This window comes from Sorex fumeus, unplaced genomic scaffold, assembly GCF_029834395.1.
Source record: "Sorex fumeus unplaced genomic scaffold, SorFum_2.1 ptg000043l, whole genome shotgun sequence".
Lineage (NCBI taxonomy): Eukaryota > Metazoa > Chordata > Mammalia > Eulipotyphla > Soricidae > Sorex > Sorex fumeus.
Genome location: NW_026606100.1, coordinates 16,605,116 through 16,632,382, shown reverse-complemented (window position 1 = coordinate 16,632,382; position 27,267 = coordinate 16,605,116). Strand labels below are relative to the sequence as shown.

The following is a 27,267-nucleotide window of genomic DNA, read 5'->3' as shown; positions in this document are numbered from 1 at the left end:
CAATAAGTCAACCACAAGGATCCTCCCAAGACTGTCAAATCCTCCATGTTTTATAGTTTAGTCATATAGCTCTGAGAGCAAAACAGTCTAGAGAATTTCAATTTCATAGCCAAACTAAACAAATTATGTTCATCCTTGCAAGAAATGAGCAGTCATTAATGAAAGTGTATTGCACATTTTTTTGCAAGTGGGTAATTGGCAATTACACAAACACGTATACCATTATACAGCATTTTCACTTTAAGGAGGTGATCTTTTTTTTTTATTAGTGAAAACCATGAGGTACAGTTATAGACTTACAAATTTTGTGCTTGGGTTTCAGTTATACAATGATCAAGTACCCATCCCTACACCAGTGCCCATCATCCACCACCACAGGTCCCAGCATCCCCCCACCCCCTATCCCCCCCCCCCCCCGTCCCACCCTGCCTCTGTGGCAGGGTATTCCCCCTTGTTCTCTCTCTCTTCTTTTGGGTACTGTGTTTTGCAAGAGAGGCTTTGAGTGGCAATCATGTTTGGTTCTATAGACTACTTTTAGCATGCTTCTCCCACCCTGGGAGGGTCCTCACAACACCCTTTATTTGGTGCTCTCTTCTCTATCTGAGCTTCCTTTTCACCTAGCACGTGTGGCTGGTAAGGAGGTGATCTTACAGCAAAATGATGCCATACATGTTCTGACACAACACCTGCACACCTAATATTTATGGAATCATTTTCACTTTCATTTTGGGGTGACACCTGGCTGTGCTCAGGGATCATTCCCTGCAGGGCTAGGGAGACCTTATAGGGTGCTGGGGATCAAACCCAGGTTGGCCATGTGCAAGGAAAAATGCCCTACCTGCTATACTGTTGCTCTACCCTCCTAAGTTCACTTTCTCTTAAATTTACTTCTCTTTCTAGGTCTGGTATTCTAATATACTCTTCTAAGGAAGAGTACTTAGCTTCAGATAATCCTGTCTTCACACAGGAGATCCTGTATGACTGGAGTGAGTTCACCAAATGACTACACTGAGTATGCCTCAATTATTTTAATTTTATAACCTGCTAGTTTGGTCTCACGATACTGAATTAATCTCTATGAAACAGAAGGGGCTTTTTTTTTTTTTTTGCTTTTTGGGTCACACCTGGCGATGCACAGGGGTTACTCCTGGGTCTTCACTCAGGAATTACACCTGGCGGTGCTCGGGGGACCATATGGGATGCTGGGAATCGAACCTGGGTCAGCCGCGTGCAAGGCAAACGCCCTATCCGCTGTGCTATCGCTCCAAGTATTTTAAATTTAAAATCTTTTGTCAAACTACCCTCATAGAAATCCCAGAATACTTTTAAATGTTTTGTGGATGACTGACTTAAATCTCTTTGAAAGTCTTCAGTTTTGTCTACCACCTTTCTTTTAATCAACATTTACTGAAACAATGTGACAATTTTACTACAATAGAAAACAGAGCTTGTTTTTGAATTGACAGTCTAATGTTTCCCCCACCGCCAAAGTAAAACTGTCGTTTTTTTTTTTTTTTTGTCTAGGGAACCACTGATTTAGAAAATGATCAGAAATGACTAGAGATCTCTGCCTCTACTCCTGGCAAATAATACCAATCTCCAACCACACACTAAGATCTATTCTAAATCTAAAGAGAGGCTATGTCTTCTAATAACCACCCACAAGTCTATCATATAAAATGTTCTTATGCATTAATTTTAAAGTATAAACCAAATACAAGCTCTTCTCCATCACTGGGGGCTGGAGTGATAGCACAGCGGTAAGGCGTTTGCCTTGCACGCAGCCAACATGGCCGACCCGAGTTCGATTCCTCCGCCCCTCTCGGAGAGCCCGGCAAGCTACCGAGAGTATCTCGCCCGCACGGAAGAGCTTGACAAGCTCCCCGTGACGTATTCGATATGCCAGACACAGTAACAACAAAGTCTCCAATGGAGACGTTACTGGGCCCGCTCGAGCAAATCGATGATCAACGGGAGGGCCTTTACCTTCACCTTTACCTCCATCACTGGTCAACCTCAGCATGTCCGATCTGCGTATCTTTTGAGCTTCCTGACATTAACTGAATCTCTTATTCCACAGGTATCTATACACTCTAAGTTTAAACTGATTCCTTAAATGCACAAATTTTTTTTTCTTTTTGGGTCACACCCAGCGACGCTCAGGGTTTACTCCTGGCTCTGCACTCAGAAATTACTCCTGGCGATGCTTGGGGGACCGTATGGGATGTTGGAAATTGAACCCAGGTCGGCTGCGTGCAAGGCAAACGCCCTACCCACTATACTATCACTCTGGCTCCATTTGCACAGATCTTTTACTGTCACAGTTTAGTTATCAGTAACAGGTGTACACATCAATTCATGGATATCATAACTAAGGTAAAACTAGAAAATAGTTTACCATGATCAGACGGTAAATGGAGACAAAATGTAGATTTCTTCTGGGTACACAACATTCATTTCATAGATATGCAGAAAAGGCTAGGCCTTATCTTAAACTTCTAGAACAGTATATTTCTCAACCGGGTCCAGATGGTCCCCGACAGTCCCTGTGGTCCACAAGGTTATTTCAAGGGGTCACAGATAATAATCATGTCAATGGGGAGGGGCTGGAGCGATAGCACCCCAGGGAGGGCAGCTGCCTTCCACACGGCCGACCCGGGTTCGATTCCTAGCGTCCCATATGGTCCCCTGAGCACCGCCAGGCGTGATCCCTGAGTGCATCGCCAGGTGTGACCCATAAAGCAACAACAACAAAAAAGACATGTCAATGGGGAGCCAGGGCAAACTACTACTTACTAGACCACCAACAGGAAAGCCACAGGAAGCAAACAAAATTTGAAGGGGACCACGGTCTGATCAAATAATGAACTCAGGTTTACTAATTTTTTCTAGATTTTCTATTATCTGTTTTTATGTTTCTGCTCTAATTCTTTATCCACTTGCATTTGGCTTAGTTTGTGCTTCATTTTCCATTGTCTTCAGATGAAAAACTAGGTGGAGGATATGATTGTTGGAAAGATGAGGTGTTGGAACATTCTATACTTGAAACCCTAGCATTAACAGTACTTCAATCAGTTGCCTCAAATGAGATGAGACTGATTGGTGACATTTCGTACTTCAGGCCGCTGTCCATTCCTTGAAACACATCCCCAGAGCATTGCTGTGGTGCATGGCATTATGCGTTGGTATATTCTTTCCATCCACATTTTCTATTTGGTACTTAACATATTACCTAGAAACTTGTTTAAATTTCACCTGTATTTCCCAAATTGCTTTTTTCTCGTGAAAAAATAATAGTTTTTAAAAACTTGTAATTATTTCCTGTGATTTCAATCTTTCTGAGGCCAAGCCCAGTGGTGCTCAGAGCTCACTTCTAGCTCTGTAGGTATTTCTGGATTGGCCAGAGCAAGGCAAGTGCTTTACATGCCATTTCTTTTTTTATACCCTAACATATGGCCTCATCCTAAAGCACTGCACTGCACTGTCCTCCCGTTGTTCATCGATTTGCTCGAGCGGGTCCAGTAATGTCTCCATTGTGAGACTTGTTGTTACTGTGTTTGGCGTATCGAATACGTCACGGGGAGCTTGCCAGGCTTTGCCATGTGTCCTAAAGATGAGGCCATCTATGTAATACTCTTATAAAGCACTGGCTACATATCGAATCCGTCCAGTCAACTTGAATTTATCCTTCCAACAGTATGAAGTCTGTGTTCAACAGATTTAAAATGAAGATTAGACACAGAAGTGTTATCTTCAGAGGCTAACCACAACTTACTGGAAATAGTACTTAAGATATTAGGTGCTAGTAATATCACAGTATATTTCTGTATGCAAGGCCTAGCAGTAAACAGAAGAGATTCCTTATGGAACTTTGCTCTTTTTGTCTTCTGCTACACAAAAGGAAAGGAGTAACTAAAGGAATAACCTTTAAAGTTAACCATGTGTCCCAGGATGCCAGTTGTTCAACTAATATTCCCAACTTTTAAAACAAACCTAATGAGCATCCTATCTATAACTCACTCACTAAGTGCTATCTCCCAGTATCAGATTGGGCCTTGAGCTACAGTTCTCCCAAGTGATTGTCAACCTTAGTTGCACATTATTTCACCGAGTGAACTTTTAAAAGCACCAGCAGCCCCTTAAAACCACGAGATTCTGACCTACGTAGGTATCCTCCTGTTTAAGAGATCCAAGGTTGATTCCATTTAAGAAAGGCTGAGAACCCAGTTCAGCTACTCCACTTTTCTCAGTTCAGGCAAAATAACTGAGGAGAAAGAGATTCCCTCAGTCTTTTTATGTAAACTTGTTACTCTCCTGTCTCATCCAAGATGTCTCTTCACCTACCTCAGAGGTTCAATCTGTTACTAGCACCCACTGCTCATAAGTTCTACATTTCTACTTCATTCTACTAGTTTCTACTTTACTTACTTTTTATGGTTTGCTCTCATTGGGACCAGTGATCTGCTGAATTCCACCTACTACCAATCTTCCAAAAATATTTAAAAGTTATGGCTTTACTGATACCATTTGTTTACAAGTGTTGCTATTTAATAGTTTTGCTTTTTAAAAGGCATTTAAGATACCTCTTTTATTATCATTTTAACAGAGAAACAGCAAGTAATTATTTTGTTTATATGCCTTTTCTTTATACATACCACATAACAACAAATGGAACCAAAACCCATTTTTCACTGTCATTAAAATGTCATTAAAATTGTCATTTCAGACTTCCTCTGAAATCCATTACCACACAGTCAATAACAACACTAGCTGAGTGTTGTAACAACCGCCACCATCCAAATAGGCATCAGGTGCCAATTGCACAAGACAAAAATAGTAACTGAAGGTGAGAGGTCAGCTTGGGTTCCCATCTTAGAGAGATGTTTAGGTCTAACTAATATTTGATACAAAGCTTATATAAATTCATGTTATTAATGTCAAAATTAAGGAAAATTTCATAAACAATCTCTACTACGTCCATCTAATAATTAGCCAATTATTCCAGCTTGGAAAAACTATTGGCATCATCCGAGTATCTGCCACAGTAAAATCCCTGTTCATCTTGGTTATATAACTATCCAAGACATGTTCTGACTGGTAACCAAGGATATGAAATCCCAAATAAGTAGAAGAATGGCAACAAAGCTTTGACAAATTCTAAATAAGCAAATAAAGATCTTTGTATTATTTAGTTATATTCATTGTTCAGTGAACAAAATGTCTTTAACTTTGGTTTAAAAAAGCATTTATTTAAATTAATAAAGTCTAAAAGATGGATATAACCAATTAAACTTTTCCCCCGTTTCCCCCCCCCTCAAAACTATGTACTCCTTTGTTTTCCCCGTATCTTAATGACAACTTACTGGAACGGAAAATGAAAACACTGGATGCATTTTTAAATAAAACAGGTTAAAAAAGAATAAATTCGAATATTTCTCAAATATCACATATATAAATCAGAAACCATTACACGTAAGGTGCTTCAAATGGCGCTACAATCATGAAAACGTTTATTTTATTTAAAATTCTTGCTTAGCACCAATTTCTACTGCGTTCCTTATGCAGTAAAATGCATTCTTAGTATTTCCTAACTGTAGCAGAAAGTGATTTAGAAAATGAATGTTCTAATATTTTTCATTAAATACAATCAACATATTATCAAAAATACTTTATTATGAACAATGTGAGAAACTGGTGATATTAGCTTTGTATGCTTTTTCTATCTGGTAAGTTTTACAATCTCAAAGTAAAAAAAAATGCTCATTTTCTAATTCTTCCCAAAGATTCATTAAAAAAATAGTTACTTTAAAATTTCAAAACACAGAGACTGTTCTTATTACATTTTCACATCTGTTTAAGAATTTGGTGCTGTACTATAGAGAAGGATGAAACAGCAGATATGAGGAGGGGAAATACTTATTACTGATCGAGAAATAACTACCAATTAACTTCATAAAAACTTCATACTGTTTTAGCACAACCTAGTGGTGATTAAATTTAGGTACAGCAAATTGTCGGGGGGGAATAAAATTTCCAGTTACTTTAAATTCACTTACAGCAATTATTTTAATTCAGAAATTCAAACACACATTCAGAGAAACTATTCTTAAGATAAGTCCTACTTTAAAAATGGGGTTTCTGCTCTCCGGTCGGCTTCTCGGCTCTCCGCCCCGCCTTCCCGCGGCGCTCCCGGGACCATGACCGATCCCCGCGTGAGGCAGATCAAGATCAAGACCGGCGTGGTGAAGCGATAGAGTATGTCCTTGCTATCTATCAAGAGGTGATAAAGTGGTGTTGAAATCTCCCACCAGTATTGTATTGCTTTTGATGTCTTCCTTCAAGACTCTTGGTCAAAGAAAAAGTGATGTATGAAAAAGAAGCCAAACAACAAGAAGAAAAGATAGAAAAGATGAAAGCAGAAGATGGTGAAAATTATGCCATTAAGAAACAGGCTGAGATCCTGCAAGAGTCCCTCATGATGATTCCAGACTGCCAGCGCAGGTTGGAAGCTGCACATACTGACCTTCTGCAGATACTAGAGAGTGAAAAAGACTTGGAAGAAGCCGAGGAATATAAAGAAGCACGATCAGTACTAGATTCAGTGAAATTAGAAGCATGAAGACTTTCTGTACAGGATGTTTTTGTGATTTTATCCTAGAATCCATTCCATAATTCGTTATTTTGACCACTGCTCTGTGTTCAAGTAGGATGAGAATCTAATTATCGATATTTCTGACAGAAGTAAAATCTATTTGAAATTTAGATACTTTGCCTCATAACTGGATTGAGTTAAAAACAGGATTTTTTTTTAAGTAAAACCAAAACTTTGATTAGCTTCTGAATAAAGTGCAACTTCCTAAAGTTAAAAAAAAAAAATGGGGTTTCTTTGGGAAAAAAAAGAAAAGTAATTAGCTAAAAGCAATACCAAAATTACATGATTACATTAGGCTGAATTGGCACATAGTATTTTTGATGCAAACAGCAAAAAGAATCATCGCACAACCCGCTATCATTAAACTGTTTCAAAACTGATATACTCCAGTGAATAAAAGTGTAACAAAACCTTTATGATCTAACTGCTCAGAACAGTACAATCACTGCTTTGTTTAATTTCCTCAGCAACTTTCCCCTTTTATCTCCTACAGCAATTCCTCTGTTGGCTTAACTTAACAAAGTCCAAAGTCTAGATAGTAATAAAGCTCGATGAGCAGCCACTGGTTACTGATGAGGTTCTTATTCTTTAGGAAACTTGTGCCCATTACTAAACTGGATGACATTTGGTGTATGGTGTATATTCTTCAACATATCAAAAAAAAACACCTCCTTTTTAGACAAGTAGAATACAATAATTTTGCTCCCGTTCCTTTCGTCGTTGCACTGTTTTCCATATTAAGTTGCAATAATTTGAAAACTTAGCAAACAAACAAACAAATAAAAGAACTTTCCAATACACCTGGTAAGATACGATTCAAATGTGTACAGCCGTTAAGTGATAAGGGATCTGAAGAGAACAATCACAAAGATGTTTTATACTCCACGTGCCCGTCAGGTGCTTACATCTACCTCAGCCATTCTCTAATGTTCATGACAAATACTTGTGCTCACTGAGCACAAGCAACTCAAGTGAAAACTTTCTCCATTCTCTTTAGGACAGAACATCACCAGTACATTCTATGTCACCGAGAATTAGGACTTCATTCTCTCTTGGAAACCCAACGAAGAAAAGCTGTGATAGATACTGTAACTTCTTTCTCCTCAACCTCTCTGCCCCTTAATACTCTAATCTCAGATCCATGGAACTAATTTCACTAATTGCAGGCTTTGTCCCGCATTTATAACCCCAGGAGAAAGCTATTTCTCAATGCTCAGTTCACTCTCTCTACATATATGGGTGGACATAGAGAAACATATAAACTCTTATACTTCCTTTAATGCTTCAGTTTTCTCTTCCGCTCCTGTCAACTTTAGTAGTACGTAACAATTATGTCTTTTTGTTTTCATGACTGTATTTTCTATCCATGAAGAACAAAAATTTTAACGATTTTCTGAAGATGTAGAATCTATCATTTTAAAATATTTTGCATAATATAGATTACATACAATGTTGAGCTACCTTATTCCTGTGGACTGATGAAAGAATTATTTTGCTCAAAAAGATACTGAGAGTTTTTAAAACCTTTACTTTTTTTTTTCCTTTTTGGGTCACACCAGCAATGCTCAGGGCTTACTCCTGGCTTTGCACTCAGGAATTACTCCTGGCAGTGCTCAGGGGACCATATGGGATGCCAGGGATCGAACCCAGGTCGGCCATGTACAAGGCAAAAGCCCTACCCGCTGTGCTATTGCTCCAGCCCCTACTTAACTCTCTTGAGAGAATTTTTAAATTTTTGTTTTGGGGTCACACCTGGCAGTGCCCAGAGGGTTTTCCCGGCTCTAAGCTCAGGAACCACTCAGAGCTCAGGAACCACTCAGGGGATCATCTGGGATGCCTGGGATCAAACCAGGTTAATGGTGCACCAGAAAGTGCCCTACCTGCTGCAAGATATCTCTGGAACCTTTTAAGGGAATTTTTAAACTTTTAAAAGATTGGTAAAGTTCTGGATATGTGCTACTGGAAAACTCAATGTTTACTTTATCAAGTGACAGCAAATACAAAAATCCCAATTCCATACTTTCTGGATTTGTTTTTTAAATCATATGACGTAATTTGAAACTAAAAATTACTTTCCTTGCTAACACCGTAAGGCTAAGAGCTTGGTGATTTAACCTCTTTCCTCTTAAGACAAATATTCTTAAACAAAAATCCGTGAAAACATAAAACAAACAAAACCACACAACAATTCATCAACTACAACATCAATGTGTTGAACACTAGTCATACTATACCGTAGAACAGGGGCTGGTAAATTTTATAAAGGGTCAGAGAGGAAATAATTTAAGATTTCGTAATCTACCGTCTCTGTAGTAACTATTCAACTCTGTCAAAGTAGCACGAAAATAGCCATAAACAATGTGTGGCAGTGTTCCAAAAACCTCTATTTATGGAGACTGAATTTCCTATTAATTTTCAGTGTCTTGAAAAACTGTTTCCAACCATTTAAAATTGAAAACACAACTGTTAGCTCACTGGTCCTGAAAAGAAAACACTGAGGACCACAGACCAAAGTTGGCTGCGCCGTATGTACAGGTTTTTAAATGCTATACAAAATTCTTTAAAATTATAGGTTCTAAATCTAGACTGGAGACCTATTTTTCAGATCTCTCATTTTAAAATTTAAACCCGACAAACTCTCTACTTTCTGGATAAATACACTCACAAGAAAGAAGAAAATATTTCAGAATATAAATCCCCACTTAATAAAGGAAGAAAAAAATGGGAAAAGTTATGAGTCTTTCATCTTATAATCTGGAAATATTTAAAAATTTTATTCTATGCAATGCAAAACAGTATGCATAGATTTAGTACATAATTTCTTAATTTTTACTCTAGGAAAAAAGACATTGAGGAAAAGGTTTTTAAATCTCTCTATTCCATTTATAAAATACTGCAGTCTAATTCCTTGCCATATACAAGCATCAGCTCTGAATATAGTATAAGTCATACCTCTGAACTGGAATTGACCTAGATGAGCTTGGGGAAGTCTCAAAAAATGCATAATTATACCATACAATACTATGATTTCTATACTTTGGAACATCTGAATAGGAAATTCCTGTCTCCATAATATAAGGAAACAAGAATATTTTTCCATAGTTATCAAGTATAAAAAAAAGTTCACAGCTTTATTTACCTTTATCAAAGGTAAAATGATTCACTGAACATTCCAGGGATTATTTTGACCTTTAGTAGTTCCTAAACATAAATTTCATGTGAAATTTTACCTGTTTGGGATTTCCAAAGCAAGAAACTAATACAAAATGTATTCAACTCTCAGAAGTCCATGGACTGAAAAAAAAAATTAAAAGAATTAAATATAATTGTTTGACAACTTTATCCTTTCTAGTTTTACAACAGCTTCGACTTTGAGGCCTAATTAGTCTCTTGTGTCTATCCATTAAAAACCTAATTCGATCTTCTATTTTAATAACTCTCAATGTCTTCTTTTGCTGAGGACTTTGTTTTGCGACGGAGAAGATCAGTTCGTCCAGCTTCAACCATTTGTTCTTCCCAAGCTTTAATTTCATTATAATAACGAACTTTATCATCTTCAGCACGTTGGATATATACCTGCGGAAAAGGAGTAATTGCCAAAATTAATTCCTCAAAAGAGTTTCTGGACTGTGTCCATAAATACTCTAGAAATTAACCTTACTAATCTACGCACTTTTATAAAGAAACAAGAAGGAATTTTCTGAGATAAACACTAGATGAGGGTGAGGGCAATACAACTGCAATGAGGTTATCATCTCACACCAGAGACTGGCACACACCAAGAACAAGAAGAACGGGGCTGGAGCCATAGTACTGTGCGTATGGCATTTGCCTTTCAGGGGCCGACCTGAGTTTGAACTCTCAACATCCAGCATGGTCCCCGGAGCACTGCCAGGAGCCATCGCTTAGGGCAGAGAAGGAGTAACCCCTGAGCATAATAGCTGGGTGAAACCCCAAGAGTTAAAAGCCAAAAAAAAAAAAAAAAAAAGGAAGAGAAAAGAATAATGGCTGGCATGAATGCAGGGAGAAAGGAACTCTGATTCATTGCTGGTGGAAATGTTGATCGGTCCAACCTTTTGGGAAAACAATATGGACATTGCTCAAAAAAACTAGAAACTGAGGTTCCATCAACGGCCAAGACTCAGAGACTATAACATCCAGCTCCCGGACGAGACCAGTGCAGTCAGTCTCCTGCCCCTGCGCCTGGCTGTTCCTCGCTGGGTTCCCTTGGAGGGGAGTGGGTTGAGCTTTCCTCCCCGCCCTGACCAGGGCTCCGGCAGCCGAAGACCTCCAGGACCAGCCACCACCATGCTGAGACCACTCTCCGCACACATGAAGGTACTGGCAGAGGGACAAAGCCACGCGGGTTCCAGGGCCGAGATCTCCAAGCCTACTCGAATTGGAGTCGAGCATCCTCCACCCAGATCCTCCAAATTCCAGTAGGTGGGGGTCACACCCACCACCTGGCCCCCTGGCGCCATGTAATCCCATCAACGGCCAAGACTCAGAGACTATAACATCCAGCACCCGGAACCGCGCGGCCGCATTTGCGGCTGCGCGACATCCTATCAGGACATCTTTTTATGATATCTTATTATCTCATTCCTACTCTGGACAAACTTGCAGGCTATCGAATATAGCCTGCCCACAGGGCAGAGTCTGGCAAACTCCCCGTGGCGCACCAAATATGCCAAATACCAGTAACAATGATGGGTCTCATTCTCCTAAAAGAGCCTTGAATATAATCTCAGGGCTAGGATGAAAGAGACGTTACTGGGGCCTGCTCGAGGCAATCGACGAATAACAGGATGATGAATGAATGAATGAATGAGGTTCCATGACCCAACAATACCACTCCTGGGAATATATCCTAGGGAACCAAAAACACAATGCAGAAAGTCATTTGCACTAGTATGTTTATTACAGCACTTTTCACGATAACCAGAAACTGGAAACAATCCCAGTATCTGAGAATAGGTGAGTGGATCAAGAAACTGGGGTACATTTACTACACAATGGAATACCACGCAAACATGAAATTTTCTGATACTTGGATGAACCTGGAGAGTATCATGCAGGATGAAATGAGTCAGAGGGAGAGGGACAGACATACAATGATTGACTCATTTGCGGGATTAAAAAAGGGGTGGGGATAGAATTATGTCAAAAGAGAGTAGAAATGAGGGCCAGGAGGACTGGTCCATGGTGGAAAGCCATAACGGGGGTGAGGGCGGCAAGTGCAGAGTACGGTCAGGACAGAGAAGAGACCCCGAAGACAATGACCGTTGAAAATGATCATTCTGGACAAGAAATGGGTGCTAGAAGGATATAAAATGATACACTGGATAACCTTTCAGTAACAGTATTGCAAACCACGATGCCTAAAAGAAAGGAGGGGGCATGGTGCCGCCAGCTGGTCGACCTGCACCCGTGGGGTGAATGCATCAGCAGCTTGATGGTGCCTTCGGCCGGACCCCGTAACTTGGGGCCAAGTTTACCAAGAAATCAAACAGCCTAAAGTTAGGGATGTGGGAGCCACGCTCACAAACCACCCCCGCAGCTCAGCTACAGAAGCTCATTTATAGGCCTTATTTCAGAGACTCAATCTCAAGAGATCCAAAGCCCCAGTTAATCTCAGATCAGACTGGGGTAAATCGGGGGGGGGGCAGGTTCGTCTGGTGCCCACGCAAGCAGAGCCCCCAGCAGCCGCTTGCTTCCACGATCCAAAACCGTTGCCATATCCCCAGTCTGGCTCTACCATCTCAGGACAGACCTCACCAAGTTAAAATACTGAATATTCGGGGATGCAGGTTTTGTGACTGAAATCTCCAGGCTTTCTTGGGGCTGGGATGGGCTACCTCCCCCCACCTCCCTGTCCTTCAAGAAGCCTCGGCAGTCACTTCCCCATCTCAACGTGGCCACCCAATGAAAAGCTCCTCCAGCCTTACCATCCTGATAAAAATACTGAATGCCCCGAACAAACACCATGACGTCCTGGCACCTGAATAGCAAACCATAATGCTCAAAAGGGAAAGGACAAAGAAAGAAGGAACGTTCTTCCCATAAAGGGAGGCTGGGGATGGTGGTAGGGAAAAGGGAACATTGGTGATGGGGCATGGAGGGATGGGTGCTCAATCACTGTATGACCGAAACCCAACTGTGAACAGTTTTGTGATGGTCTATCTCATGGATATGCAATTAAAATTTTTAATTAAAAAAAAAAGGTAGGGGGCCGGAGCGATAGCACAGCGGGTAGGGCATTTGCCTTGCACGCGGCTGACCTTGGTTCTATCCCTGGCGTCCCTCAGGGTACCCTAAGCACCACCAGGAGTAATTCCTGAGTGCAGAGCCAGGAGTAAGCCCTGAACATTGCTGGGTGTGCCCCCCCCCCAAAAAAAGTATTGTGGAGTTCATGCCCAATTCAATCAGCATAATCAATGGCTGAATAAAAAGCAGTATCCTACATTTAAAAAAAAATAAAGGAAGAAAGGAAAGAGGGAGAGGGAGGGAAGGAGAGGGAGAGTTGAGAGGAAGGGAGAGAGGAGGAGAGAGAGAGAGACAAGAAAGAAAAGTCTGCCACAGAGGCAGGCTAGGGGGAAGGAGGGCTAATGTACCCTGGGAAGGGATGAGTGTTGGAACACTGCACTGAAACCCAATTATGATCAACTCTCTGACTGTGTATCTCACAATGATGCACTAGAACGAGGGTTGGGGTGGGGAAGATGCACTCGCTTTGCTTGTGGTCGACCCCAGTTCTATTTCTAGCACCACATGATTTCTAGAGCACCACCAGGAGCGGTCCCCAAATCAAAGATATTTAAAATAAGATTCAAAAGTAAAGAAGCCACATTACTTACTTGTTTTTGAGAGCTAGAAAGGTTTTTCCAGTTTTCATTTACAGCTTTCAGCTTGTTCTATAAAACCAAGTTTATGAATTCAATTAAATTGGGGAAGTTAGTAATTATTTATTATTCTAACAAAAATTTAAATATCAAGAATCATAGGCAGTCTCGTTAATTCTTACTATCTTTCTGTATAAAAAACTTAATTAGAAACGTACTGAGTCAGTAAAATAGTACAGAGGGCAGGGCACTAGCCTTGCACGTAGCTAACCCAGGTGAGACCCCTGGCACCCCACAAGGCCCCCTGAACTCCACTGGATGTAGACACAAAACAATACAAAAATATTTTTATCCTTTAAAATGAGATACTTTCAACACATTATGCCCATTTCTGATGTATAACAAAATTAAGTATTTGTACTGTGAAATGATCACAATAAGTCCAGTTAACATTCATTATTCATAATAGCACTGTAGCATTGTCCTCCCATCGTTCATGGATTTGCTCGAGCCGGCACCAGTAACGACTCCATTGTGAAACTTGCTACTGTTTTTGGCATATCGAATACATCACAGTTAGCTTGCCAGGCTTTGCTGTGCAGATGCGATACTCTCAGTAGCTTGCCAGGATCTCCGACAGGGGCGGAGAGATCGAACCCTGATTGGCTGCATGCAAGGTAAGTGCCCTACCTGCCATTGCTCCAGCCCTTCCTCATAATAATTAAATTATTTTTCTTGTAATAAGCACCTTTTACTCTTTCCTCTGAGCAACTTTCTAATATAATTACCATGCTATACATTACATTCTTGGACTTAGAAACGAAAACCTGTTTCTTTGACTATTTTTAATTGTTTCTTAAACTCTACCACTAACCTCTAAGCATATTTCTTTAGGTCATCTTTGTGAAATTTTACAGTATATCCTATTTCATTTAGCACAATGTTCTCAAGATCCATCTATGTTGTCCTATGAGGCAATTATTTCCTTCCTTTTTTATGAACAACTAATAGTCCATTATAACCTCTCTCCCTCTCTCTATATATATACATATATATTTTGCTTTTTGGGGTCACACCCAGAGATGCTCAGAGGTTACTCCTGGATTTGCACTCAGGAATCACTCCTGGCGGTGCTGGGGGACCAAATGGGATGCTGGGAACGAACTCAGGCCAGCTGCGTGCAAGGCAAACACTGTCGCTCCGGCCCCCCTGCACTCTCTTTTCTGGTGGAAATCTTGAATCGCGGACTAGCTGGTCGCCCAGAACTGGTCTGCCCCTCCTTCAGCCAAGCCCCAGTCCCGAGTTTGTTCCTGCTTGTCCTTGTAGAAAAAGGTCTCTCTCTACGCAGGGGGGGAGTGGGCTGTATTGATTTTACCTGCCCAGAACACCTGGAAGCTGGCCCCTCCTCTTTCATTCTCCCCTCACCCACGCAGTCCCAGGACGAGCCTCTCCGTGAGAGTCACCTTCCAACTGCTTCTTCCTCCACTTCCACACTTTCCATGAGTCCACCCACACGCAACAGGCCTCTCTTTTAAAAACCAGAACAGTTCTTTCCTAGGCCCTTCCTTCCATCGCTGTTCCTGCACGTGGGGGGTTGTGTGCCTGAGACCACACACTGCTCTTGCCCCTTAAATCCTGAACTGCAGAGCTGCTGGATCATACCTGGCAGCGTTGGGAATAGAACTCGCTAATTTGTAAGCAGGCACTCCACAGCTGAGCTATCCTGAGTCCCAATTTATTTTCCCTTGCTGGGTGGGGTTCCAGACCGTGAGGCACCGTTATCCCATTTGGCAGTACTGTTCAGGGTCTAACAGGGATCCAACCCAAGTTCCACCGCATTGATGTGAGCTGTTTCTGGTGCCTGGCGGCAGGGAATGCATGATTTTGGGTAACGGAAGGGAATGCATGATTTGGGGTAACACGAAGAAGACACTCCCCATCTGTAACTGATCGGTATCTAGAAGTTGCAAGGATACTCAGCACCAAGCTGTGCATGGCCGGACCTGCATTCAAACTTTATATAACTAGAAGCTTGCAATTCAGACCATTCTGTACCTGGGCCCTTTCACTCCACATTTTGTTAATTAAATCAGGCTATTGCTTACAGTCATAGTTTGTTTATCCTCATTTTGGGGAAGTAGTCCATTGTAAGAAGTCAACACAATGTATTTACCCAGTCTCTTGGGGAATACTTGAGTGGTATCCGGTTTTTAGCTCTTGAGATTAAAACCAACTGGTTGCAGTAGGCAACATTTAGAAATAAAACAAGGCCTTAAGCTTATACCAGGAGCCCAGAGAGATGACACAGCAGGTGAGGCCTTGCCTTGCATGTGGCTGACCCAGGGTCCATCCACATAGTCTCGCCCCCCATTTGGTCTGAAACCTGCCAGGAGTGATCCCTGAGCGCTGAGTCAGGAGAAAGCCCAGAGCAAAGGTGGGTGTGGCCCCCAAACAAAATGCAATAAATATACAATTTTTAATTATATATAAATTTTCCATACTCTCTCTCTGTGCTGGAGCGATAGCACAGCAGGTAGGGCATTTGCCTTGCACACTGCCGACCTGGGTTCAATTCCTCCATCCCTCTCGGAGAGCTCAGCAAGCTACCCAGAGTATCATGCCCACACAGCAGAACCTGGCAAGCTCCCAGTAGCGTATTCGATATGACAAAAACAGTAACAAAAAGTCTCACAACGGAGACGTTACTGGTGCCCACTCGAGCAAATTGACGAACAATGGGAGCACAGAGCAGTGCTACAGTGCTGTAACCTGCTATGTCAACATTTAGATCAATAATCAACTCCAATGACAGTGGTGACTATATAGAGCCCAAGCGCACCATCGGTGATAGCAGTGATTTCCAACCTTTTTACAGCTATCTACAGACCAATGGTTGAAAAACACAGAGTTATACCACACGGGGTGGAAAAAGCAATCTGGGATGTCCCTACAATGATCAATAGGCTAACAACACATTTCTCATAATGTTTACCTGGTAACTACACATACTCATGGTTTCTACATTTCTCTATCCCTCAACTCACCAATGGGCACTTAAGATTGCACACGTGTCATGACTATTATGAATAATACAAAAATATAAGCACATGGGTGCATGTTCTCCTGTCAAGTTACTGTTTTTCCTTTCCTTCAGATAAATATCTAGAAGTGGAACTATTGAATCATATATTTTCATTTGTTTTGAGTTTCAGGACACACCTGGCAATGCTCAGGGGTTAATCCTGGCTCTGTCCTTAAGACCTCAAGACACCTCTTTTTGTTTTGTGGCAGCAACTGATAATGTTTGGTGGTTACTTCTGGCTCTGCACCCAGTAATTACACCTGGCAGCACTCAAGAGCCCGTGTGGGATGCAAGGAATCAAATCTAGGTCAGTCAAGTGCAAGACAAGCACTCTCCTCGCTGTACTCTCTCTCCAGACCCTGAACTGGACGTTTTCTGAGGAACCTTTACATATCTCCATAGTATGCTGTGAAATTTATACTTCCACCAACAGTCCACAGGTTTAATTTTCTTTGTATCCTTACCAACACTTGTTATAATTATGTACAGAGGAGGCAGGGTGGGGTGGAGGGCCACACTCTGCAATCTGCTCAGGAGTAACACCTGGTGATTCTTGGGGACCATACATATGTAGTGCCAGGGACTGAACCAGGGTTACACATACAAGAACCTTAAGTCCTGTATGAGCTCTTTGACAGAACACTTTTTATTATCTTTTAATAACTGTTGTTCTATGTCAGTATTTTTGACTTGATTTTCGTTGAATGTTGTATACCTTTTAATATGGGCTGGAGCGATAGCACAGTGGTAGGGTGTTTGCCTACGTGCAGCCAGACCAGCCAAGCTGGGTTTGATTCTTCCGCCCCTCTTGGAGAGCCCGGCAAGCTACCCAGAGTATCTCGCCCGCACAGCAAAGCCTGGCAAGCTCCCCGTGACGTATTCGATACGCCAAACACAGTAACAACAAATCCCACAATGGAGATGTTACTGGGCCCACTCGAGCAAATCAATGAGCAACGGGAGGACAGTGAGAGTGACCTTTTAATGTACCTTCTCATACATTTTTAAGTCTTTTTTGGGAAAACTTTAGTTTTGAAACTTTAAAAAACTAAAACTAAAAATTTTAGTTTTAAAGTTCTCTTTCCTGGCTGGAAAGAATGTAGAGATCCTGCATACAGTGGACTCAGGTTTGATCCATGGCATTGTATATGGTCCCCCAAGGCTCACCAGGAATGAGCACAGCGTCAGGAGTAAGCCCTGATTACCACCAGCTGTGACCCAAAACAATGAAAAAATAACAAAAGAAATAGGAGTTTATTTTCATACAGTACTTATTTAGAGCAACTTACTACTTTTCTTCACCTCCTGAGAGGGCACCCCTAAAATGCCGTTTCTAAATATTTTAACAATCAAAAATCTTTTTTTTTTTTACCTGTGATGAACTATCCTTAGTTTCTTGAAACCTTTCAGCCATAAAAATGTTGTAAGCTGAACGAGGTCTTTTTGGTTTTCCAAGCAGTGTCAACTCCTGTGCAAGGAAAAAAGAAAAGAGTTGTAGCTTCAACCGGAGATTTATGTTTACCTTTGAAAAGTTGTTCATGATTATGGATTATAGAATATACTTTAGAGTAAATACTATGATTCTTGTAATATAAAGTATTGAAGTCAGAATCTTCCCTAATATTAGAATTTTTATACAGCATTATTTTGAAAATTATAAGTCTGAGTAATTTTCTAAACAAAAGCATTTCCTTCACACAACATTTTCATGATCTCCATTGAGCACATATGTACAAACAGCACATGTGTACAAAATATTCATGAAAAGATAAAAAGACTTCGATTTCTCATCCTTACAGAATACTGGAGCCATAGCACAGCAGGTAGTGTTTGCCCTGCACGCAGCTGACCCGGGTTCGACCCCTCTGTCCCTCTCGGAGAGCCCGGCAAGCTACCGAGAGTATCCCGCCTGCAAGGCACAGCCTCCCCGTGGAGTATTCATTATGTCAAAACACAGGAACAAGTCTCACAATGGAGACGTTACTGGTGCCCACTCGAGCAAATCAATGAACAACGGGAGGACAGGGCTACAGACTACTACTGGGGCTGGAGAGAGAGCGTATGCCCCTCGTGCGGCCAACCTGGGTTCAGTCCCCAGCACCACACATGACTCCTGTGGCCCTGCAAGGAGCTCCCTGCGCCCAGACCCAGGAGAAAGTCTGTACTGCTGCAACAAAAAAACAAAAGCAAAAACAAAATACTGTCATTTCCTTGGCTAAATTTCTAGATGCCACAACTCATGAACTCTAGAATATCCACTTAATAACTTCTCATTTCATTTCTTCCTCTGCATATTTCTCAACCCTGACATCTCAACAGATGTGCTAGGTTTTACTAAGTAGTCAAAGGACAGCAGCCTTAGTGACCATCCTCAAGCTCTTGGAAAATATCGAGGAAACAGAACTCCCACCCAGGAACTTCTATGAAGCCAGCAGCACCTAAAAATAAACGAGGGTCCAGAGTGATACTAGAGTGGGTAGAGTCCCTGTCTTGCATGCGTCTGACCCAGGTTTGATCCCCGGCCCCCAAACTTTCTGAGTCCTTATAGAGTGATCTCTGGGAACAGAGCCAGGAGTAAGCCCTGTGAACCACTGAGTGTAGCCTGAAAACAAAAACCACCACCATAAAAAGGAAAAGAAAAGCATAGGCCAATATCCTTGATAAACACTGATGCAAAGATCCACAACAAACTTAGCAATCTGTCAAAAGAATGATACACCAGGATCAACTGAGATTCATTCTAGGGATACAAAGATGCCTCAATATGTGCAAATCAATTAATGTAATAGATCATATCATCAAAAAAGAAAAATAAAGATGGCTGTATCAATTAATGCAGAGGAGGTTTTGACAAGATTCAACATCCATTCATGAATTAAAAAAAAGGGAAAAAAAAATCCGCCCCCAAAACAAGGATAGAAGGAATATACCAAAATGGTCACGGCCATGTACAACAAACCCACAGCCAATACCATACTCAAATGGTGAACAACTGAAAGCCTTTTCTGAGATGAAGAACAAGGCAAGGATGGACACTGTCACCACTCTTATTCAACCTAGTTTTGGAAGTCCTTGCCACAGCCATCAGACAAGAAAAACAAGTCAAAGGGATCCAAAATGGACAGGAAGGCAAACTACCACTTTTTGCAGATAACATGATAAAAGACATTGAAAACCCTAAAGACTCCACAAAAACTATTAGCAACAATACAGTAAGTAAGCAGGCTATAGAATCAATACATAAACATGGTAGTTTTGAATGCAAATAATAAACTAGGAAAAAAAAAGAAATTAAAAGGATAATCCCTTTCCAAGTGTCCAAAATACATCCAATACCGTAATTAACGTAACAAAAGAGAATAAAAACATACAGTAAAAAAATATATAAATCACTGTTTAAAAAAAGTAAAAGAGGGCATCAGAAAACAGGAAGATATTCCCTATTCATAGGGTAGGAGAATCAACACTGTCAAAATGACTTTCCGACCCAAGGCATTACACAGATTCAATATAGTACCCACTAGTTTCCAAGGATGTTCTTCAAAGACTTGGAACAAATTTTACTAAATTTGTTCTAAACCATTAAAACTCCCAAAAAGCCAAAGCAATTCTTAAAAGGGGGGGGAGGGGAGAAAGGGGGACAGGGAGATTCTCCACAATGTTTGTATTTCCAAACTTTGAATTGTACTACAAAGCTGTAATAATAAAAGGTAAAGGACCTCCCATTGTTCATCGATTTGCTCGAGCGGGCCCAGTAACATCTCCATTGGAGACTTTGTTGTTACTGTGTCTGGCATATCGAATACGTCACGGGGAGCTTGCCAGGCTCTGCCGTGTGGGCGAGATACTCTCCGTAGCTTGCCGGGCTCTCCGAGAGGGGCGGAGGAATCGAACTTGGGTCGGCCATGTTGGCTGCGTGCAAGGCAAACGCCCTACCGCTGCGCTATCGCTCCAGCCCCTGTTGTAATAATAATGAAAAAAAAACTGCATAAACTCTCAGGTTTATGAACAGTGAATCTACTCAGGTTTATGAACAGTGAATCTATACCAGTGGAGCTAAATACACGAAATAGAGCAAAGAAATAAATGATGCAGGGAAAGCTGGAAAGACAGCTGTAAAAAGAAATGGAACTGCATTTCACACCATTTACAAAAGTAAATTCAAAGTGGTTTAAAGACTTTAAAATTAGACTAGAACCTAAAAATTAAACTAAAGAAAACATTAGTAGATGCCTGCATGAAACTGACCTCAGAGGTGTTTTCAAAACCAAAAACACAACAAGTATGAACAAGAAACAACAAGTATAAATTAAAAAAGGCTGAAACAATTAACAGCTCTCTCTTGGATCTGGAACAAACCACTGCTCAGAGAATGGCAAAGACTGGTGAAGAGAGGGAGTTGAGTTTGACTGCAGCAATGGCTCAGAAGCAGAAACCACTGAGAACCAGGGCAATTAATATCCGAACTGTTATTAATGAATCGTGGGTAATGTCAGAACAAGTCTGAGAGTAAAAGCCCAGCAAGTACACATCCATAAAAAGATTTATATCCAAGAGCTCAACCAGATTCCCACAATACATATCACAAAAATCCCTTTCAGTTTCAAACAAGAGGAAAGAGAAACATTTCTGAAACACCTGAATATTTAGATATTCTTGGCTGCCCTCAAGGGAAACTAGTAGTTAAACAGAATTGAGTGAGCCTCGAGACTCCAAACAAAGGGAAATTCCAAACTACAGTCCCTCTAGTTATCCCATCCTGGTCCTGGTCCCAACCAGGAGACTAGAGAGTAGAAAAACGGAGAAACACGTAAGTTCAAAGTCCAGAGACACAGATTCAGAAAAAGTCTAAAACCTGGGGCTGGAGCGATAGCACAGGGGGAAGAGCGTTTGCCTTGCACGTGGCCGACCCAGGTTCGATTCCCAGCATCCCATATGGTCCCCTGTCCTGAGTGCAGAGCCAAGAGTAACCCCTGTGTATCGCCGGGTGTGACCCAAAAAAGCAAAAAAAAAAAAAAAAAAAAAAAAAGTCTAAAACGTACTCACTGAACTCTAGAACAGTGGTCATCATCAACCACTGGTGCCAGCCTGCAGGTGCACAAAGGCTGAAGGATGCTGAAATATTATATTGCTTCCCTGCGTACCATATTACTAAGACCTACACGCAGCAATTCTTTTAACCAAGTACAAAGCATATCCAGCCATGAAGAAAATGTTGCAAGGCATACTAACAAAATGAAAAATATGTAATTCAAAAGCACGCGGGTCACAAAATTGTAAGACCAGGAATCGAAATTAGCCATGATTATGCTACACAGTCTAGATAGCATATAAGAACAGACACACTCAACGTAAGAGAAATTGCAATTCTAAAGAACATCAACCTCAAAAAAGATAGATGTCCAAAACAGTCTAACAGCAACAGGCATACAGAACCTTTGAGTTAGGAGATTAGAAGAGTATACAGGGGTTAAGTAAGAGTCTTGCATGGGGTCAATCCCAGTTGAACCTCCAGTGCCACAGGGCTCCCCAAGCATCACCTGATGCAGCCCTCAAGGCCCCCAGCATTACAGTATGAGCCTACAGGCTCCCAAGCACTGGGTGGCCCTACATCACAGGGCCCAGGTGGCCAAAAAGGGGTCTCCAGGCCTTCTGATCACTGCTTAGGAACAGCACACCACCACCACACCACTCTCGCCAAAAAACCCCTGTGGACCTGATGTCATTTCTCCAAAAACTATATTTAAAAAAAGGAATAAAGATTAAAGAAAAAACCAAAAATATATCTAAAGGCCCTGTGACAATTACACTAGCTATGACAGGTGTATTAGGCAATTAGCAGTTGAAAAGAGAGAAGGAACAGAAGAAGTATTTCCAAGGAAATTGATTTTTAGCTGTGCAATTCTTATTTCTGGACGTTTTTACTCTAGTACATTAAGGAGAAAGGGAGCGCAAGAGCAAAGATTCTTCCCTCGACGGATTACCTTTTCTGATTCCCTTTGCTAACTGGATAAGCAACCTTCAGGTCACCACCACTGACGTGAAAAATTGGCATGTCCTAGTGCCGGGAAGGCTTAGGACGTTAGAGCTACGAAAAGACGATCCACACAGGTATCAAGCAATACAGGTATCGAGCGGCCACCATGTTCGGTCCATCATCTACTTTCAGCACGCACCTACTAGCCCAAGTCATCCCTCCAACCATCATTTACTTGGTGCCCCTTCTTCCATCCCAGCTACCTTTTCCCCCCAGTGCCTGAGGTCAGCTTTCAAGCCGTGGGGCAATCCTCCTGACCTTTATTTCTACCGTCCTTAGGTGGAACTAACAATTTTGAACCATGTAAAAAAATAGGATTTCATCCCGAAGTTACTTCCTAAAGAGATTAAGAGGCATTTTCTTATTTATGTGTTAATCAATTCAGTTTATTCAGTAATATCCAGAACCAAATTCACCATTACCAACAGGACAACTCATATCAGTTAAGTTATTCTATGTAAGATGCAGGAGCAAAGATTCTGACTATTCCTGATTTGGCTGTATCATAACTCCATTTCGACTGCTTCCATGCCAGTGCTATCTATCTTAAAGCCAGATAAACCCTAAAGTACCAACCAGGTTTTCAAGAGGCTCAATGGAAAATGGTCCAATTGCCATTGATCCATTTCTTTCCTTGGCTGGTCTATTCCTAATGATACTCTATAAATTAACCATACGTGATCACCACTAAGAGAGAACTGCAAGTATTCAGGTACAAATGTCAGTTATTTGACAAAGGAAAAGAATACTTTTGTTTTGTCTTGTATGGGGAACATACCCTGCAGTGCTCAGCGCTTACTCCTGGCTCTGAAATCAGGAATTACTCCGGGCAGGGCATGGGGGAACCATACGGGATGCTGAGTAATGAGCCCAATACAGCCATATGCAAGCAAAGGAAGTGCTCTACCCACTGTATAAGCTCTCTGGCCCTGGAGAAAGAGCGATACTCACTCTCTTTTTTAGTAATGCTTTCTTTTTCAAACGTTTTTGCAAAATTTCTTTTTCCAAGGATACAATCTGACTTGGGGTTAGCTGTTTTTGAATTCTGCTTAATTCTTCTTTGTACGCCTCCCATTCTGCCCTGTAAGCATCTTCATAGACCTACAAATAAATCCAAACAAGTCAATAAACCGTTGTTGTTGAATTAAACAGAGCATACCTGCTTACTAACAGAACGACATGAATTCAGCTAAAAACAAATCACACCACTGCATGGAAAACATGCTCCGGGCTAACATTCAGATATGTACGAACATGTATTCTGGAGCTGAAGAGCTGGCTCAATGAGTTGAATTACACATTTTGCATGCTGGAGACCCAGGTTGGATCCCTAGCACTGCACATGGTCCCAAGCACGGCTGGGAGTGACACCCCCCCCCCCCCAAGCAGGACGGTAACAACCCTGAGCACGTCCCAGGTGTGGCCCCAAAACAACAACAACAACAACATTTTGAATAAGAAAATCAAGGTGAAAGTCTAGCAATTATCTTCAAGACTTGCTGCATTACGGCCCCTAAACACCTATAAACTCACCACTTATGTGCATATAAAGTTGATTTGTAGGTAACAGGTATTACAAAGAACCTGTTATTTCAGTGGTCACAAAAGTGACCTAGTCTCTATAAGGTCATCATAATTTTAAGTGCAATGGAACTAATTAATAATGCTAAAAATCTATATGCTTACTTTTTTCTCTGAGTCAGGAAGTTCCCTCCATAGTTGGGCAATTTTTTTAATTAGTTCTGAATTTTTTGCATCTATGGGTGGGAAGAAAATGAAAAAGTCAAAATTCCAAACCTCAATTTATAATGATTTCCAGGAAACATAATCCGTGAGTTTTAAATTTAATGACTTAGCTATTTTTCGAGCCAACTAAACGAGATCTGATACTCTGACATTGAAAACTGTTGTCTAATAATCAGCAAGTGTGTCACATCCTATGAAAACAGCCTTCGAAAATGATCACTGGTCTAAGGAGCGGAATGACCCACTTCAAGGGTCTGCTTCGCAGATCGGGGCATCTTAGACCCGTTCACAAAGTCCTGCTGACCGGCAAAAGAGTGTCGACTCGCACGGTGCTAGCTCTTCATTCAGCTACAGAAATGCGGGGCAAAGGAATCGCCCTGGGACCCATCCCTCCCCCTTTCCCTCCTGGCTTCGACTGGAACGCCGGGATCCACGGACTTGTGGGTCGTCCCATACGTGGACTCAGGAACTCCTGGAGGTCAGAGCACAGACGAAGCCTATGGAGTGCGATCACTCTCGTGGGCGGCCCTGGGACGGCGGTGACGGACCTACCGCCCCCGAAGGCGCTTGGGAGACCCGACGCGGGGGCCGGCCGTTGTCTCTCTGGGGGTCGTCTTTGTGGCAGGATCCCCACGAAGCGCCAAGGGCCCTCGGGAAGCCTCTTCCCGGAGCTCAAGGGCCGAGCGGTCCTTCCCGGGGGGGTCGCGCCCGGAACCCGCGCTGCGGCGGCAGCTTCGCGCCGGGTCCCCGCGGCCAGGTCCCTCCTGGAGGTCGCGGCCCCTGCAGCCCCCGGCCCTGCTCCCGCGCGAGGCCCCGCCCCGGGGCCCCTCCGGTCTACCTGGGTGCTGGGCCTTGAACAGGGGCAGCTGCTCCTTGGAGAACCGCACGTACGAGGTCATGGGCTTCTTCGGGTACGAGGCCGCGGCCGAGAGCCACCGGGGCGCGTGCGCGGGGCTGGGCGAGGAACAGCGCGTGGCCGGAGCCGCGTGGGCATAGCCGCCGCCCCCGCCTCCGCGCCGGGACCCCTCCCCGGCCCCCGCACACGCGACGCCGCGGGGGGCAAGGTCAAGGCGCCGACCACCAGCTCCCGCCCCCGCCCCCGCCCGCCCCGCAACCCGGAGCCCGACGCGCCCCCTCCCCTCCCCCACCCCCGACCCGACGCTCCCCCGGTCCGCCTCACCTGAGGGGCGCGCGCAGGCGGCCCCCGCCGCGGTCGGCGCCGAGGCCCAGGCCCAGGCCCGCGCCCGCCCTGCCCAGCGCGCTGCCCAGCGCGCCCCACACGGCCCGCAGGAGCGCCATGAGCCGAGCGCGGGCGCCGGACACGCGGGAACGAGCGGCGCGAGGGCCCCGCCAGCGCCGCCCGCAGGCCCGCCGCAAGGCACGCTGGGAGGTGCCGCGGCTTCCGGCGCGCCGGGGGGCGGAGCGGGGCGGGGCCGGCGCGGGCTCCGCCCATGGGCGGGGGGCGAGCTGGGAGCGGGGGGGGGGGGCGCTGCGGAGGCGCCCACGCGTGCGCACTCGGGCCGGCAGCGGGGGCGGCGGGGGTGGGGGCTGCGCTCGGCGACGGCGCCCGGGGAGGCCGCGCCCTCGGCCGCTGCGTCACAGACGCCCGGTCCTGCCGCGGGGATGCCGGAGCCGGAGTCGGGCGCAGCGCCCCGGCGACCCTCGGGGCCAGGGCTCGGCCCCGGCCGGACCCCGACGCTCGGAGGAGGCTGCCTCGGCGCCTCCTTTCGGGCGGGGACTGAAGCCGGGCGCCGGGGCCGCCCCTCCCCGCCCCGCCGAGCGCGCGCGACCGGCCCGGGGTCCGGGCAGCGGCCCGTGGCCCCCACGACCGGCTTCGAAGCTGGGCCGACCCGAACCCCAGGCCTGGCCCCGGGGTCCCGGGCAGGTTGGGGAGGGTCCCAGCCCCCGCGAACTCTGCCGACGGCCCCCCAGGAAGGGACCCCCAGGCGCTGAGCCCACCGCGTCCTGGCTCGCAGGTCCTCCGCTCGGAAGGGCCCTCGGGGTCGCCTGCTCGCACCTTCCCTCTTGTCAGGACCCAGCTTTTGTTGTTGTTTTTTTGAGGACATTCCAAGTCCGGCTTCAGACGTCAAGAAGAGGCGCCAAAGACCCCGGCCGGCATCCAGTGGCGAAGCTGAAGATAGAATCGCGATGTGGTGCGAAGACAGCTGAGCAGAGGGCAGAATCCCCCCCTACTTTTCAGGCGCAGTGGTTTCCGCCTTGTATTCTAGAACTCTTGCCTTTTTCAGAGCTTTGATAGAAAGTGACTCTTCTCTTTGGAAGAATGTGATCTGGAATTTAACTCAGGGGTACATTGCATGCTTTGCACTTTACCCGTAAAACAAAAACGCCGTTTTGGTTTTTTGCTCGTTGGACCACACCTGCCAGTGCTTGGGACTTGCTCCTGGCTCTGCCTTCGGGGAATCACTCCTGGAGGGACCCGGGGACCTTACCGGGTGCCAGGGATTGAATCTGCATTGGTCTCGTACAAGGCAGGTACCCTACCCACCATGGTATCTCTCCAGTCCACTTTTATTTTAAAGTGTCATCTGATAAATATACAATTTTTTTCACGAGCCAGCATATTACTTAAAATTCATTGGCACTGCAGGGATAATTTATTCCAAAGGCAGGATTAAAAAACAAGAGTCCTAAGTTAATAAAAATTATTATGTTTAATACTAAAAGAGTAAGACACTGTTGTTGACCCAAAGCTACAAAGTACAACACACAGAGTACAAAAGTGTGACACTTCATTACATAAAAAATTTATAATCTGGATAATTATCTTTGCTGTAAATCAAGGCTTTAAAATTAATACAAGTTATTTTTCTGCATGTATAATATTTTCCTTCAAACCACTTATATTCACTTAAGATTCATTATTGCCTCACTAGTTTGACTTGAAAAT

General features: G+C 43.6%; 2 protein-coding genes across 2 annotated transcripts; one reads left to right on the top strand and one right to left on the bottom strand.

Annotated features, from left to right (window-relative positions):
- The first annotated feature begins 6,325 nt into the window (after nucleotides 1–6,325).
- Nucleotides 6,326–6,876, top strand: LOC130029744 (tubulin-specific chaperone A). Its single transcript, XM_056120777.1, has one exon. It carries the CDS (start codon nucleotides 6,365–6,367, stop codon nucleotides 6,617–6,619), a length of 255 nt encoding a protein of 84 aa, XP_055976752.1. The 5' UTR covers nucleotides 6,326–6,364; the 3' UTR covers nucleotides 6,620–6,876.
- A 20-nt stretch (nucleotides 6,877–6,896) lies between these two features.
- TFAM (transcription factor A, mitochondrial) lies at nucleotides 6,897–25,719 on the bottom strand. The gene is made up of 7 exons (XM_056120776.1): nucleotides 25,540–25,719; nucleotides 25,198–25,313; nucleotides 24,300–24,370; nucleotides 23,565–23,714; nucleotides 17,949–18,044; nucleotides 13,510–13,566; nucleotides 6,897–10,228 (listed from the first exon to the last, which is right to left on the bottom strand). Exons 1-7 carry the CDS (start codon nucleotides 25,656–25,658, stop codon nucleotides 10,082–10,084), a joined length of 756 nt encoding a protein of 251 aa, XP_055976751.1. The 5' UTR covers nucleotides 25,659–25,719; the 3' UTR covers nucleotides 6,897–10,081.
- Nucleotides 25,720–27,267: the final 1,548 nt, after the last annotated feature.

Excerpts from the sequence above, each read along its gene's own strand:
- LOC130029744 (XM_056120777.1), top strand. The coding sequence starts at position 6,365 with ATGTATGAAAAAGAAGCCAAACAACAAGAAGAAAAGATAGAAAAGATG.
- TFAM (XM_056120776.1), bottom strand. The coding sequence starts at position 25,658 with ATGGCGCTCCTGCGGGCCGTGTGGGGCGCGCTGGGCAGCGCGCTGGGC. Across the intron at positions 25,314-25,539 it reads CGCCTGCGCGCGCCCCTCAG|CCCCGCGCACGCGCCCCGGT; the intron begins GTGAGGCGGACC and ends TTCCTCGCCCAG. Across the intron at positions 24,371-25,197 it reads GTTCAAGGCCCAGCACCCAG|ATGCAAAAAATTCAGAACTA; the intron begins GTAGACCGGAGG and ends TCCCACCCATAG.